Source organism: Terrapene carolina, unplaced genomic scaffold, assembly GCF_002925995.2.
Source record: "Terrapene carolina triunguis isolate 2854851 unplaced genomic scaffold, T_m_triunguis-2.0 Scaffold69, whole genome shotgun sequence".
NCBI lineage: Eukaryota > Metazoa > Chordata > Testudines > Emydidae > Terrapene > Terrapene triunguis.
Genome location: NW_020664420.1, coordinates 26,788,418 through 26,806,222, shown reverse-complemented (window position 1 = coordinate 26,806,222; position 17,805 = coordinate 26,788,418). Strand labels below are relative to the sequence as shown.

Here is a 17,805-nt window from a genome sequence, read left to right as displayed (position 1 = left end):
AAACCTGCATCCACAAGGTAAAGGAAGAAAAAAACAACAACATTTGTAAATTAATCGGTAAGTCATAATATTTTGTTATAAATTAATCTAAAAGAATCACTTTGGTTGAGTTCTGATGAATAGTTCTGGGAGTTTTCCAACAGAGCATTCTATCTGAAGACACATTTTCTCTAAAGAGAAGCACTTCACCTGCAGATAATTATCTGATCATTTCCCTAAGAACAGAAAGGCTGTTTGCTGCCCTATTATATGGGATGCACCTGTTGGTGGCCCAGGGTCCATCCCTGATAGGGATGAGGATATAAAAGAGGTCCTAGGAGTTTACTGTGAGAATGTGTTTATTAGCAGTGAACTGAGTTACTCTAGGTTATAGAAATAAACTTATTTATTGGGGTTTGTAGGAAAGTGGAGTTTTTCATTGTGCTTTATGGGCTGCCTTTCAACAAGTGCTTATAGGACATGTAGTGAGAGTCTGGGATGCTTATGAATTTATAATTGAATTCTTACACTTTTTTGATGTAGTGCTGTTAAGAGCATCTTGAGCTTAACAAATAGAAGTGGAACCATTTGTCTCCTACTTTTTTCCTCTTCCCGAGCTGGCACCACAAATGTTGGACAGTCATGAAATGAGTGAAAATGAACCAGGCTTTTAAAAGTTTTTAATGTATCAAAACAAACAATCAATACCCTCAAGAGCTAGTTGCATGAAAAGGAAAACCATCTTTATGATTAGAAAATGAACATTTATTTCCCTTACTAAAATCCTAGACTAAGGAAGATTTACATTACCTTTTACTGAAAGGTCTTATATTCTGAAGACTGAGAGCACACAGCTGTGTAGTTTGGATCTATGCAGTTTGCTGTTAGAAACTTCTGATACTTCTGATACTTGATTAATTTTTTTATGAACCTCAAGATAAAAAATAAACATCTTAAAACCATCTAGTCATGCACACATCTGGCCTATGTAAATACATGTTCTTAGTACCTTTTCCTTCATTCTTCAATCCTTGAGGGGGCCATTCAATCCTTAAGGGGGCCACTTAGGGATCTGGGGCAAAATCAGTACTTGGTCCTGCTAGTGAAGGCAGGGGGCTGGACTCAATGACCTTTCGGGGTCCCTTCCAGTTCTATGAGATAGGTATATCTCCATATATTATTATATTATTCTTCTGCCTCAGTTCCTTTTGATGGTTTTCCACCCACTAGTTATATCTTGTCTTAGTTGGAGTGTAAGCTCTTTGCGGTTGGAGCTGTCTTTTACTGTGTTTGCACAGTCCGGTCACAATATGGCCCTGATGGGGCTTCTCTATTATTCACTAAGCACTTTCAAAAGTTGGGCACCTACAGTTGTGCCATACAGCTCCCACAACATCTTTATCTACCACCAATCCACCTGTAAAAAGACATTATAGGACAAATGCCAATGCCAGCAGTGCCAAAACAAAAAGCACTTGACTGTTCCACAGCTGAAAGAAAAAAAAGTTTGTTGGCACGCAGGACGAATTCTTTCACTTCAATTTCTGGATGGTTTCAAATTGTAGTCCCACACAGAGCATATTGCAGCAATCTAATCCCAACATGGAGAAGGCAGGGATAAATTGCAGTGACATCTGCATCCAAAAGCAGAGGTTGCACCCTTCTCAACAAGTGCGGATGGGGAAAAAACTGCTCCTGGGCACAGCTGCTAGCTCAGCATCCATGAGCAGCAGAGAATCTAAAACCAACTCCAAACTGCCAACATGAGTAATAAGTGGTAGGCACACACTCTCATTCTGTGGGGTCAATAGTAATCTCCATTATTTATTGTGATTGATTCCCCAATCTGTTCCTATTAGCTATTTTTTTTCTGGAATGAGCCTTTGGTGGTGAGCCTCTTGTGAGTAGCCTTCCTCAAAGCGCCAGTCTTAGCCAGACACTGCATAAATCACTCAGCTAGTGCTTGGGGCACTTAGCCATCAGGACAGAAGAACGCTCTTATGCAATCACCCACTATTATCCCCAGAAATCTCTTGGAAACAGAGAAACAGAACTTCCTTTCTTGAGCGTATATGCAAGATTGTAAGCTTTTTGGGACAGGGACTGTATTTTTGTTCTGCGTTGGTACAGCACCTAGCACGATGGGGTCCTGGGCGCTACTGTAATGACAATAATTAGCATTGAGAGGTAGCAACTTCAAAACTGATAAAGGGAAATAGTCAGTACATAATTAGACTGTAGAACTCACTGCCACCGGATATCATGGAGGCCAAGAATTTAGTAACATTCAAGAGGCGTTGGACATATATAGAGAACAAGAATATCCAGAGTTATAACAATTAATACAAACAAAGAATTTTGGATGGGATAATAATTCAGGGTTTAAGGCAGTCTCTAACTCTGAGGGGTTAGGACCAGACCTTTATGGGGGCAGATTATCCTATAACTGACTACTGTGGAGTTTTTGCACCCTTCTCTGAGGCATCATACTGGCTATATAGACCATGGGTCTGATCCAGGGGTTCTCAAACTTCACTGAACTGAGTCCCCGTTATGACAACAAAAATTACTACAGGACCCCAGGAGCCTGAGCCTGCCCGAGCCCCGCCCGAGCCCCACCGCACAGGGCGGAGGGTGGGCAGGAGCCAAAGCCCAAGGACTTCAGCCCCGGGTGGGGGGCCTCTAACCTGTGCTCTGCCATCCAGGGCTGAAGCCCTTGGGCTTGGGCTTCGGCCCTGGCGGTGGGATCAGGTTTCAGGTGTGGGCCCCAGTAAGTATAACTCCAGCCCTGATGACCCCATTAAAACAGAGTCACAACCCACTTTGGGGTCCTGACCCACAGTTTGAGAACTGCTGGCTAATCCAATATGGCAATCCCTATGTTCCTAACTTTCAAGAAGTGACTCCTTCCTCTCCCTGCTAGGGACAGCAAATGTGTCACCTCCTGAAGTAGCAATCATGAAATTTAAATACTATAACAATTAAAAAAGATTAGAAACTGTTTGACAAATCCTCTGCCTTTTATGTTTTGACCTTTAATAACTAGATAATTTAGTAGATTGCATGACATTTCACACTATAATAACACAAAGGTTATATCTGGTTGTGTTCTCTAACTGCGTGGAATGTTACCAGGCTACATTAGTGCAATTAATCTGAGCAACAGTTGTCCTGTGACCTAATTCTGACATTTCTTTTTTAGTGCCAAAAAAGAAAATCAATAGCTTAGTTAGCATATTTTCGTTTCCACATCAGAAGGGTTCAGCGTTTCTGGAAGTACTTTTAGTGTTTGCTACATTGTTTTTGCTTGCCTACAGCCAAAACATTATTTTATCTTTAAAGAGAAGCACTGATGCCAATATCTGTTAAACACTTTGAAGACCAGAAATGTTCTGCAGCTGTTCTGCCATGTGGGAGCTGAGTCTTGCATTGTGTGGAGGAGTGAGATGCACATTTATTGCTTTAAGAGATGGAATGGTGTAGTTCAATATTTTCATATAAAAAGACTACCAATTTTAAATTCGGAGGGTGAGGGAATTTAGTAAAGTCTCATTCTCTTGTACCTTGCATGGATGTGAGGGACTCTCCTGAATTACAAATCCAGGCATAGTAGGGAGAACAGGCTTCATGTGGCTGCCATTCCCCCTTGGGAGTGAGTTGGGGACACACAAAGGTATGGAATGGACAGAGCCTTGGCTTCTCCCTCCCCAGTGCACTGCAACAGAGAAGACGGGATGGATGGCGTAAGCTACGCCCTGTAAAGGCCTGCATTAAGTTATTTCCCCCAAGAGCAAGGGAGGAGCAAGGGAGGAGTTGTGACTGTGAGTTCACCATTCCCTCCCAGGGTTCCTCCTGCGGCAGTGAAGCTAGATGCCACTCCTTTTGCAGGGCTTAATCTAGCCCAGAGTGAACCATTTTGATAGAACAAATTGTGTTGCTAATTTTAAGTAAAGTCTTTGATCCCAATTTTGTTCTCCGAGATGCATGCACAGCTCCTGGTGACTGCACAAGTGGATTTGGGTGCAGAATTAGGCTTCTTGTGTTTGGTAGTTACATGTTTTGGGTGTTGCTTTTTAAAATTAGGGAAGAAAGAAGTTATTTATTGCTCTGTATTTCAGGTAGAAAAGGACAAGGAAAAATCATTTGAAAAGCAGTTTTCAGTGGGACTGGAGATGCTTGAATAGAAGTGAACTAGGGCTGAAAGTGGACAACAATTTAAATGTGATTTTTGTTATATGGTGACAGTGAAAGCCAGTATGATTATGTTCTGCATACACAGTCCCCCAAAAGAGCAAGAGTTGCCAGGCTACCCTAGAACTAAAGCAACCAGCTAATTACATGATATGCAGAAGATTTAAAATGAGAACTCACTCATTCAGTTTTTTGCATCTATGGAAATATAGAGACAGCTAGTAGCAGTAACTATAGAGTAAGTGAATTTTAATGTCACATACTTACATATTAATATACAAACTTCCCAAGACATATTTAAGAAAATAGAAACTTCTCATTGCTTAAGTGGATTGAGCTTTTACAGAAGAAGAAGTTATAGGTGGTGTCTGAGTTAATGGGACAAAATACCCACCCCCTACTATATCTAAATAATTGACTGAAAAAAGCCCTCTTCTATAAATCTGAGCTGTTTCTCCAGATCTGCTCTTGTTTGTTACAGAGACAAGGTGGGTGAGGTAATATCTTTTATTGGACCAACTTCTGTTGGTGTGAGAGACAGCTTTCGAGACACATAGAGCTCTTTTCAGATCTCAAGAAAAGCTCTGTGTGACTCAAAAGTTTGTCTCTCTCACCAACAGAAGTTGGTCCAATAAAATATATTACTTCACTCACCATGTTTCTCTAATATCTTGGGACTGACACAGCTACAACTACACTGGTTTGTTGTAGTCATTTTGAAGAAAGATGGTCTGACTTTGTCTCAGGACCTTTCCCCTCTTTCTTGGGGCTCAGTTCAGTATTATGGAATGTACTGCCCAGTCCCAGAGAGAATATAAAAAACACGTTCCTTAAATGATGTGCTAAATTCACATGTTCTAACAGCAAGAGACATTCTAATGTTACTGTCTCGACTCCGTTCATATTCCGTGATGATATGATTGGCAGCTTGATGTAACCAGAGCAAAAACAATTTCTCTTCAAAAGATATGGTCCCAGAGACATTCAGAAGATCACCTCTAATGTGGTTTTAGCCAAAAACCATACTGAAGAGGTTCCTCTAGAGGAACCTGACTGCTACACTATAATAACATGCTTCTTTCACTGGTGAAGAACTCAAACACAGACAATGCCAGGACACTGTAGGTGGTCCTGGCTCGAGTAGTGATTTAGCCATGGATAAATGCCAAGTTTGATAGATCCGTTTGCCAAGTTAGCTGCCCGACCCACAACTATGGAGTCGAAGCGTTGGCTTGTAAAAGGCAAAATTTATAATCCCAAGGATTTTTTTGTCAATTCTTCTGTCATTTCCACTCAGATTTTCCCCCCAGTGCTTCATTGTGAGGCATTTTTGATCCTCTGCTACCTCTATCCTAGTTGTTCTCTAGTTCATCCAGGAAGATCTAGATAAAGGTATAGCTCTGTGCACAATAAAGCTTACCCCAAGGGATGTGGTGGGTTCTCCAAGACTTGGAATCTTTAATCAAGATTGGATGTCTCTCTAAAATATATGTTGTAGTTCTGCCACAGGGTATCAGGCTTGGTGCAGGAGTCACTGGGTGAAATTCTATTGCCTGTGTTATGCATCAGGTCAATCTACATGATCATAATAGTCCCCTTCTGACCTTAAAATTTGTGAAAGGTTCAAACTTCAACTATAGATTTCCTAAGGGAGTTCATTGGTAGGACTCTAGTCAGATCCCATACCATTGCCCCTATTCATTAGGGGTTGTAGGATCTAACGTATCAATAGAAATATAACTCCTCAGAATCTTAATACAGGGATTGAAAGCCTCTGCATTCCTCCAATTGAACTTCTTGCGGCCCATGATATTATACTGCTTTTCCTAAAATCTAATGTAGCCATAGTGGAAGGGGTGATTAAGACATGGGAGGGGACTCGAAATAATCTAAGTTCATTTTCCATTTGTGGCATAAACTTCCCATGAGTCTGGGCAAGACACTGAATTTCTCTGTGCAACAGATTGCCATCTGTATAGTGGGGGTGATAGTACCTCTTTTCTCCAGCTCTCTTGTCTGTTAGGTAATAAACTCTTCCGGGTAAGGGCCGTGTTTTACAATGTGTTTGTACAGTGTATAGCACAAAGGGTTCCTGGCTTTGGTTGGTACCTCTACACACTACCACACTACAACTACTACTACTATTATAGTGATTAAGAACAATTCCTTCATCCGTCCAATTCTCTTGACCCAATATTTCCTTTGAAAAAGGGAGATGCTTACATTCCTCTGTTATTAGAGCAATAATATTTTATCTGTAGAGAACAACAACAACAAAAAGGTCAGGAAAATTGCTATTGATTTTTCAGGCACATGTTGTATGAGAGACTCTAGTCTAAGGCATCTGAGGTCTATTGTCCATTTACTTGCCTCCTGTCTACAGCGTGTTCATGGGAAAGCAATGGTTCTTGTCCATTCAACTCCAAAACTTATTTGACTAGATCAATTGTTTTTCAACTCTTTTATTCTGCAGATTATTTCATTAGAGAGAGAGATCCTTTAGTGCAGTAGTTCTCAACCAGTGGTCTGGGGTCCCCTGCAGGCCTCGAGCAGGTTTCAGGGGGGCCTCCAAGCAGGGCCAGCATTAGACTCGCTGGGGCCCAGGGCAGAAAGCCGAAGCCCCACTGCATGGGGCTGAAGCCCAGGTTCCTGAGCCCTGCCACCTGGGGCTGAAGCTGAAGTCTGAACAATGTCGCTTTGTGGGGGCCCCTGTGGCATTGGCCCCCAGGCAATTGCCCTGCTTGCTACCCCCTAATGCCGGCTCTGGCTTTTATATGCAGAAAACCAATTATTGCGGCACAGGTGGCTGTGGAGTTTTTATAGCATGTTGGGGGAGGCCTCAGAAAGAAAAAGGTTGAGAACCTCTGCTTTAGTGGACCACATAACTTCCTGAACTCACTCCTTACTACTAGAATCTTCTCTCTTTTCTGGAGATTTTTGGACCATAGATTGAGAACCACAACCCTAGGTTTATGCCCTCTTCGGTGTTGTCTGCTTTTGCTGTAGAACTAAGTACAGTGATGATATAAAAGTCTTTCCACTGCTTCTCTAAACATTAGATGTAGGGCCAGCAGTGTGTTTAGCTGTTGGCCACAAGGTTCTCAGTAGCATTATTTCTCGGATAGTATGTATCTACGTAGGGTTCTGTTGTGCACTGCACCAGCTGTCTGGATTGGTGTATTCTAGCATGCAAAAATGGAAATTTAATTCTTACTATTCATTTTCGGATATAGTAGATACCCAGTGTGTGTATGTGTATGGTAAGGACGAGGAGGCATTTTGCAAAAGTACATATATTGTAAGTCTCTCTTTTTTTCTTTTAGTATCATTTTATGGTGATAGCTACGTGGAGTTGAACATTGCAGAATCATCCACTCGAACATCACTGCAGTTACGATTTCGAACCAGCAAGCCCCATGGGTTGCTTTTTCTTGCAGCTGGAAACGAGGATCATTGTTTGGTGGAACTGCACTCGGGATATTTACAGGTGTGATTTGTAATTATGAAAAATAGAGAGCACAGGTACTGGTTTGCATAGTGTTTGTCTTTGGAGTCATAGAGGGACCACCAAGTCATCTAGTCTGACCTTCTGTACATCACAGGCCACTAAACTCCACGCAGCCACTTCTGCACCTTGCCCAACAATCAGAATTAGACTAAAGCACTACAGCTCTCAGGAGACTAAACCATTGTGTGCTGCAAGCAGAGAAGAGGAGGGACCAAGGTGTTCCAATGCCTGAGGCCCCTGCAGTGGAATTGTTAAAGTAAAGATATACAGTAAAACCTCAGAGTTATGAACACCACAGTTATGAACTGACCGGTCAATCACACACCTCATTTGGAACCGAAAATATGCAATCAGGCAGCAGAGACAAAAAACAAAAACAAAAAACAAATACTGGACAGTACTGTGTTAAATGTGAACTACTAAAAAAATAGAGGGAAAGGTTAAAAAAGATTTGACAAGGTAAGGAAATTGTTTCTGTGCTTGTTTCATTTAAATTAAGATGATTAAAAGCAGCATTTTTCTTCTACGTAGTAAAATTTCAAAGCTGTATTAAGTCAATGTTCAGCTGTAAACTTTTGAAAGAACCGTAACATTTTGTTCAGAGATACAAACATTATAGAGTTACGAACAGCCTCTATTCCCGAAGTGTTCGTAACTCTGAGGTTCTACTGTACCCAGATAATCCTGGCAAGTGAACCACATCCATGCTGCAGAGGAAGGCAAAAACCCTGCAAGGTCTGACCAGGAGGGAAATTCCTTCCCAACCCTGACTATGGCAGTCACTTAGACCCTAACCATGTGAACAGGAACCAGTAAGACAAGCATTTATGAGAGAGAATGCTAGATGCCACCTCAGAACCCTGATCCTGCCTATCTAGTGTCCTGTCTCCAGCTACGGCCATCTCTGATGCTTGAGAGGAAGGAGACAATCCCTTCCCCCCGTCCCAGAATATACTGAGGTGAAAATTCCCTTCCTGCCCCACAGGTGTCTAGCTAAAGCATGAGATTTTAGGAACATAAGACATAAAGGGACCCCCAGAACTGTCAAAGGCAACCTGGTTATACAGTCCCATTCATACTTTTATCAAGAACTATCTTAAAACTGATTGCGTTGTTTGCCCCCACTACTTCCAGAATCTCACTCTTCAGATGGTTAGCAACCTTCGTCCAAGTTCCAGCCTAAATTTATTCATGGCCAGTTATTACCCATTTATTCTTATGCCCTGCCAACATTGTTCTTTAGCTTTAATAGCTCTTCTCTATCCCTGATGTTTATCTCCCTAATAATTTATAGAAAGCAATTAAATCCCTTCTCAGCCTTCTTTCTGCTAGGCTAAACAAGCCAGGCTCTTTTAGTCTCCTGTTATAAGATAGGTTGTCATTCCTCTGATCATCCTAGTAGCCTTTCTCTGCACCTGTTCGAGTCTGAATTCATCTTTCTTCAATTTGGGTGAACACAATTGTACACAATATTCAAAATGAGATCTTACCAGTGCCTTGTCTTATCGTTACTGGAAATATCTCGCCTAACATGTGCTAAGACTGCATTTGTCTTTTCCACAGACATATCACATTAGTAGCTCATAGTCATCCTGGGATCGATTTATATATTTGTGTGTCTCTCCTCCTCTTTCACTTTCAACTGTTGAGCTCCCAACTTATAGCAGGAATTCATGCATGACCTTGCACTTTATGCTCACCTTGGGCTCTTGTAAATTTTGGTCATAGCAGAACTGGAAATAGTCGCTTCCTGGTTTTCCATCTGACCGAGTCTAAAATTGTGTTGTCAGGTAAACCTTCCCAAAATGTATAATGGGTTTGGATTTAATGTTGTGGTGTTAGCAAATCCATAACAATAATAAATACATTTGTGCTCATAGTTTGAAAATGCAACGATTGAAACTTAAGTTGAGCAGCTGTCAAAGCATTAAGTATTACTTGTTTCTTTGAGACACACACAATTAATTTAATTGTCATCCATGCACTCACTGATTTTCATCATTAAAATTTTGTCTCTTACAGTTGAGAATGAACTTTGGAGCAGGGGAACGAGTGCTGCGTTCTCAACGGAGCTCCCGGCTAAATGATCTAGCCTGGCACCTGGTTGAATTACATCATGAAAATGATAATGTCACACTGGTAATTGATAAACATTATAGAACTAGTACAAAAATGCCTGGGATTCTATATCAATTAAACATTGAACATGGACTCTACATTGGTGGGAGCGGTACCCTTGATGTTCCTTACCTTGATAGAGCACTAACCAATTTCCGAGGATGTATCGATGACGTGTTATTCAACCAGCATGAGATCCTAACATCCCTGAGACCTTATCCTGGGTTCAGAAATGTTCATGAAGTGTCACTGGGATGCAGTGATGAATTCTTTGCAAGTGAAGATGAGCCTATCAGTTTCTTTAGTTCCAAATCCTATGTTTCTTTCCAGCTGTGGAATGTCCAGGGTGAAGGATGCTTGGAGTGTGCAATACAGACCTCAGCTCAGCGAGGCTTGCTGCTTTATCATTCTGGACGAGCAGGAGATTTCATTGCAATAGAAATTGAGAATGGACTAATTAAGGCCCATATCGGAAAGAGTAAAAGTAGAATGCAGCTTTCTTCTCTTAAGTCAGTCAGTGATAATAAGTGGCACTCCATTGAGTTAAAATTTACTGCACAAGATTTGCAGCTGATGATAGATGGAGAAACAGTGAAAACATCACTGCCTTCCCACAGCAAGATACCCCTTCTTAAAGGGCCACTCTTTGTAGGTGGTGTAGATGACAGCACACGGGTAGAAGTGATAAAGTTAGAGCTAACCTCAGTTTCTGGAAAATATGCCAGAGGAGGATCCTTCAAAGGTTGCTTAAGAGACCTGAAAGCCAATTCAGAAAAGAGATCATTAAAGAATGTTCTGGTTACAAAAGATGTTTCAGCTGGATGCAAAACAGAGAATTCTTTTAAGACAAATTCTTCTGTAGTGACAACAGAAAAGACTCCTCTTGTAACAGCAGCCTCCACTTCTGTCAATTTTCCTGACATCTCCAAACCCCAAGGCAAAGAGGATAGTGGCCATTTCTTGGTTCTAAATAACTTGATTGTCCCAGAGGGTGGACAAGCTCCACTTGAATCTAAACATATTAAAGTAAATTTAGAGTTTAAGAAATTAGGGGTTCGTCAGTCACAGATCTTTTTTAAAATAAAGGAGCAGCCCTCTCATGGTTACTTGAGGTTAGGTGTTGAACCAGAGCAGGAGAAGGGCACATTTACGATGTTAGACCTGTGGCAAGGAAGAGTTCTATATGTCCATGATGGTTCTGAGGACACTTACGATAATTTTACTTTTTCCATTTCTGCCAGTAGTAAAAAGGACATACCTCCATATCTGCAAGGATATGAGCAGCATGTTTTTAGGATTACCATCACCCCGACAAATGATGTTCCTGAACTTATGCTCCCTGAGGGAAACTTATTTCTTTTGTTAGAGAACTCAAAGAAACGCTTGACTGCTGACCTAATAAAGGTTTCAGATCAAGACACAGACTCTGCCAATCTCAGTCTTTCAGTACTTGGAAATCTGAATACAGATGCAGGATTTTTAGAAAATTCCAAGAATCCCGGGAGAGCCATTATTACTTTTTCTAATGAGGACTTAAAAGAAGGCAACATTTTCTTTGTCCACACTGGGGTCAAGAACTCGAGGATTGTGCTGCGAGCAAGTGATGGAGAGAAAATGAGCAACACAGTTGTGTTGCGTGTCATGGCTGTTCCTTTGGATTATAAAGTGGTCAATAACACAGGAATAAAAGTGCTACAAGGCAATGCAGCTTTGATCACACTCAGCCACTTGGCAGTTGAAACAAATGCCATCCAGCAAGAGATGGAGATACGATATGAGATCACAGAATCACCCCAATTTGGTGAAATTCAAAGGCAACATTCTAGCAGAGAGTGGAAGCAAGTAAACACTTTTTCTCAGCGCTCAATTGAGCGCAGCCGTGTGAGGTACTATAGTATTTTCAAAGCATTGCAGCTGGAAAATGTTACAGAACACTTTAAGTTTAAGGTTCACATTGGAAACAAAATCAGCGATGAGCTTATGTTTCCAATCACAGTGAAATGGTTGAGGTATAATTTATTGAAACATGTTCCTCTAGAAATTGAAAAAACAAAAAAGAAATATCTGAATTCAGATAATCTTTTTGCTGTGATGGTGGATATAGAAATACCTGAAAATGAGCTTAATTATAAGTTGTTGTCCTTACCCAAGAAAGGGAAAATACTCCTTAACAACCACGCCTTGAAAAAAAATTCAACTTTTAGCCAAAAAAGCATTATAGACCATGAAGTAGAATATGAATTAATCAACAGACCCCATGAGAACACTCAGGATTCATTTAGATTCCTAATTTTTACAAAGTATTTGGAGTCAAATGTCTATGATTTCAAAATCAACATTAAAGCAGATCTCACAAGCATTATTTTGACAAACAATGGCTTGACCATAACTGAAGGTGAAGGAGCGCTAATAACAAAAAGCAGATTGTTTGCACAAACCCTGGATAATAAGGCCTTTCAATATAAAGTTACAAAGAGTCCTCAACATGGGAATTTAAAACTCATTAACTTTTCAGATTCACCAGAGAGTAATGATAACCTCACCGCTTTCAGTAACCAAGATATAATGGGTGAACGCCTTATGTATGTCCATGATGACACTGAGACCATGTATGATGAATTTCTTGTCATAGCATCCACCAAAGAATCAGGAGAATGGGTGAGCTCTGCTGCTGGAACAGAACCTTTATCAGCAGAGATAAGATTTAATATTTCTGTTGAGCTGAAGAATGATGAGAAACCAGTACGTGTGGTTGATAAGGTATTTCATGTAGTTAAGAATGGGCAGCGCTTATTGACCTTGGCAGACCTATGCTACCATGATCCTGATTCTGATTTTGATGATGGGCAATTGCTGTACACTAGGCGTGGCATTCCTAATGGAGACTTGACTCTAGTGAATGATAACACTCATAGACTCTATCAATTCAAACAAGAAGACCTGGAGCAAAAGCGAGTCCTATTTACACATAGTGGTGCGGATTATGGGCGCTTTGTGTTATTTGTAACTGATGGCAAACACTACACGTCTTCCCTTCTAGAAGTGAGTGCTTCAGATCCCTATGTTAGACTAGCAAACAATACAGGCTTATTGGTCCAAAAAGGAAAAGAGAGTACTATTACAACAACTAATCTTAGTGCCATCACAAACCAAGACATTAGAAGGGATCATGAGATTACTTATGAGATATTCTTATCTCCAAAACATGGAAGAATCTATGTAAATAATCTAGCAACAGATTCCTTTACCCAACTTGACCTAAAAAGGGGACATGTGATATATAGGCATGATGATAGTAACAACCTGGTTGACACATTTAACTTTACAGTTTATGCTAAGGATATCCACCAGGATGCTGGAATGCATGTTCGTATGTACTTGGAAAGCCATCAACGTCCACCAAAGATTGTACACAATAACAACCTCTTAGTTGAAGAAGGAAAACCAGTTAAAATCAGTAAGGGGAAATTGCAGGTGAGTTAAAATTTAGCTTTAATCTTCCATCTGTAATGGATTTTCTTCTTTATTCCTGTTTCCCAGGCATAGCCAGCCCTTTTAATGTCTCAGTTCCACAAAACTGTCATCTTTAACATAACTAACTTGAATTATTGTTAGATATTAATTTTGGAGAGTAACTCCAATTATGGTATCCGCACTTGAGAATCTGCTGGCATCAGTGAAGAAAGGGCTATAGACTTCAGGTAGCCCCGCACTCTGACACTAGCATTCCTCCATCACTAGAAAGAAAAAAAAATCTATCTGTTAAAATAAGACAGAGACCATAGGCTTTGATTCCCTGAGTACTGATACTTGAAAATATTAAGCTGCAGAGACACTGTATTTATCAACACAACAAGAAAACCAGACAGTTTTAAATACATTTATCAGTGTATTTGCAGTTCACATTTCATGGTAGGTGAACCAATAACAAAAATTGGGGGAAAACTTAAACTGTATCCAAAGTATTTGCTTAAATACAAAGGGTCTGATTGGAGCTATACCAGTATACACAAGCTGAGGATATGGCTTGGAGTTTTAAAAGCATCAGTTCAGAAGCATTAGCTTTGGCCTATTCTGGTTAATATTTTTCTCTGCACCTACTGGGATCATTTTCATCATTAAAGTAACTACCACAAGGAGGCTCATGTTGCACATTATTGTGCTGATTGTGAAATCACATTCCAAGCAGCATTCCACAGTTCTTAGATAATTAACTCATGATGTTTTATGTTTTTGTTTTTTCAGTTGAGAGATCTTATGGGAGATGTTCTGGGTTTTGAAACACTTTCTCATGCAGTATTACCTAACATGCATCTACTTAACATAATACTGGAAATGCTTTGTGCTAGGCATTTGCAGATGTTTATAAATGTTTATAAATAGAGAATTCCAGCCAAATGGGTGGATAAATAATCCATGATTTACTGTCCCAGGATTAAAAGTGAGAAATTCAGAATAGAATTAAAGAAGAAACTGGCTTGTTTTTACTTTAATGACTTTTTGTGTGTTGTACATTTAAGGTTGTACATGAAAACAGTTCTCCATCAGAGATAGTGTTCACATTAAGGGCTCTTCCAGTGCATGGATACATTCGGAAGTTTGCAACAGAAGAAGGTTACCTTGGTGCAGAACAAAAGCCAGTTTTGACCTTTACTCAGCAAGATATTGATAATGGCAACGTTCAGTATGTGCAGACAGTTTCTGACCAGCTACAAGACCATTTTTCGTTGGATGTGACCAATGGCATTCGAGTGGTCAGTGGAATAGAAATCTCTGTAGACATCATCCCTAAACTGATTCCATTAGAAGTGCAGAACTTTACAGTAATAGAAGGTGGTTCTAAAGCTCTGGTGGAAGACTATCTAAAAATTTCTAATCAGCATTTCACTGGACTCAATTGTGAATTTATTTTAGTTGAGCCACCAAAGAATGGGCATGTTGGAAACTCTCGCTTTCCTGGAGTAAAGTTAACCAAATTTACCAAAAAACAGGTAATGTGACTATGGTAAGCTTGATCTAAATGTCAGTCCTTTTTTTGTTTGTGATTTTTTTTAAATGCTGATTATTATTTGTATTGCAGTCACACCTGCAAGTCAGGGTTCCTTTGTGCTAGGCACTATACAAGCTCAATAAAGGACAGTCCTTTACCTGAGGAGATTACTGTCTAAGACAAGATGAAATGGGAGTTGGCATTTTCCTTCAGAAGTCATGGTAGAAGTAGCAGGGTTGAGGGGGAGGACATTGTTTTTCAGTCTAGTTCTGAGTGAATGTCAAACTAGTGGCAAGGAAGAAACCTTGGATGTGCTTAGTGGGGAAGTGGACAAATATCGGCGTTGTTGGTGGAGCAGAGAAAGTGGAGATTCCCTGATAAGATACAAGTGCAAATAAGTTTTGTGTAGCCTTAAAAGGCTATGAAAAAGGTGAGAAAGCCAGTTGAGGGTCTCAAAATAATCTATTTTTAAGGCCAGAACAGACCATTATAATGTTCTAGTCTGGTCTCCTGCATAACAATGGGCACATTATTTCACCAAGTAATTCCTACATCAAGCCCATATTTGTGGTTGTGCTAGAGCATGTTTTTAAGAAAGACATCCAATCTTTATTTAAAGACTTCAAGTGCTGGAGAATCCACCCCATCCGTTGGCATGGGGCATGAGCAGGAGTTATGGCAAGATGTTTTGTGATTCACTAGTTTCAAATAATAATGGTTTGATACTGCCAAATAAAGTACTGACGGTTTGCAAAGTATTTTCCCCTTTCAAAAATCTACACCAGAGTTATGGGTGTTAGATGCATATAAAAACATATATATTCCTTAATATGCTTACTTGAAAGTAAAGATCCACATTATGTATTATTTTGATATGTCATATTCCATAACTCCTGCCCAAACATGAATATGTATGATTTTATACTACTTTTCAGACTCCTGAATATAGTAAATTATCTTAAATGGCATGGGATGTAATAAGCCAACAATTCAAAATGAGTAGAAGCCTGACAGATATCTTACATTGCCAACGTAATTGAGGGTCATTTTACATCTGAATGAAAATTCTCTAATTTGAAAGTTTCAATATTTAACTTGTTTCAAAATGCATAAACTGAAATGTGTTAAGCTTTGAAAAAGTTAATGAATATGGATTTTTTAATTTTTATGGCCCAAACCCAGAAATTTGACTTTCAGCTGCAGATAGTGATGTCTTAAGTCATTTTGCCTCTTCTATATAAAAATTAAACACTTAAGAGGATTCACTTTTGAAAATCAGTTATCTGTGCTTTAGCTATTTTTATATGCGTTCTTTGGGATTTATTGGTTTGTCTGTATGTACCTCACTATATCTGAGGTTATTTCAGAATAACCAAATGCCCATATGCAATCTGATATGCTAGAGATAGAAGAGTGTGCATCAGAAGGAGAAGAATGGGGTCATGAAGGCTGAAAGAGAATTATTGCAGAGCTGGAATGGTTGAATGCTTTTTGTTTAAAATTTCAAAACAGTTTTTGTTTTAATTTCTTTAATTTTCAGTCCATTTATTTTTCAGATAGAGCAAGAATTAATCTACTATATTCATGATGACAGTGAGGGGGTGAGTGACAATTTTACTGTCATAGCAAATAACACAGAACTGTGGAAACGAAGTTTGCCCCAAACTATATTTGTGACTATTACGTCGGTAAACGATGAAGCTCCTGTTATAAGTACAAACAAAATACTTAGGGTAAGTTCTTCATACTTTCGTCTTTATAATGTTAAAATCTTCATTTTTAACCTGACATTATTTTATAGGACTATAATAACAGAGAATAGAGATAGCATATATTTCCAGGTTTACACATATCTATGTACTAGAAGCCAGTTGTGGTGCTTAGATACCATGGTGATAGGCTCTGTAGATAGATTGGATACTATGACAATTGTTTGTACATATGGAATCAGATCCTGGCTCTTGCTAAGTTTGTGTTGTGCTGTCCTGGTGGTGCAAAGCAGAACTTAAGCTCACCTAAGAGGCTGACTGATGATTACTTTTGTCTAAAAGGAATCCCTGAGTGGCCTAGGGCCTTATAGCTGGATCTGTGCCATTACCTCCTCTTGGCCTTGACATGGGACACATGGGGGTGAAAGGCGTATGGGTGGAGCACTGCTGTCTTTTAACATTCCCTGGCAAGAGTAATGGCAACTTGGATGCAGTTACTAGCCAGCATAAATCAGAGCAGTCCTGAGGCATTGGCCTTTGGCAGGCTTCAGGATTGAGGGACCATAAAGGCGGCTTCAGATTATTTTTGCACCATCCCTCGGATTCTGTGCCTCGCACCTCTGAACTATTGCTGAGGATCAGGTCCATTGAGATTAATTCTTCTCTTTGTCGTATCTCTGCAGCCCCCGCTGAAGTCAGTGGAGATAGCATAGGTGTAAGAGAACAGAATTTCACCCACTTACTATGCTTTAGGGAATTGACTAAGTATCTGATATTTCTAATAAGAGATATGAAAGTTTCTCTCAGAAAATGTACGCAGATTTTTTAAAAAGTCCTAATAAAAATAATAATATTGTATTATACAATGAGGGTCCAAAATAGAACCACTCCTCACAGTATTACTAGAGAGACTGGAGCTACTACTGTCTGTTACTGTAGGTTTGTTGGGTTGTGGTTGTTAAATATGAATGAAAGATAATATTCTGAAACACCCAAAGCCTGCTTTCTTTGTATAGTTCCCAAAGAACTTATGGAATTGAAGATTGTAGATTTGGTCTATTTTTTTCTCCTGGTAACCATAGATAGCATTTAACCAACCATTCTATCTTGTAAGCAATAAAGGATGGTTTCTTCTCATCCCTATTTCATATTGGTGTGGCTCCATTCGCTTCAGTGGTATAATTCCAGATTTACATAAATGTGAGCGGATTATTATCTATATTACAACAGTGCCTGCAGGCTGGAACCCTCTTGTCCTAGGCACTGTAAAAACATAGGAGACAGTCCTGCCCCGAAGACTAGATGACTGG

At 39.8% G+C, this 17,805-nt stretch overlaps 1 protein-coding gene across 1 annotated transcript in view; it reads left to right on the top strand.

Annotated features, from left to right (window-relative positions):
• The window catches only part of LOC112113717 (chondroitin sulfate proteoglycan 4-like), a 57,829-nt gene that overhangs the window by 11,610 nt on the left and 28,414 nt on the right, over window positions 1-17,805 (top strand). The window contains exons 2-5 of the mRNA XM_024210107.1: window positions 7,494-7,657; window positions 9,701-13,270; window positions 14,317-14,787; window positions 16,343-16,519. Coding sequence (XP_024065875.1) covers window positions 7,494-7,657; window positions 9,701-13,270; window positions 14,317-14,787; window positions 16,343-16,519 — 4,382 coding nt within the window. The remainder of the gene's footprint in view (window positions 1-7,493; window positions 7,658-9,700; window positions 13,271-14,316; window positions 14,788-16,342; window positions 16,520-17,805) is intronic.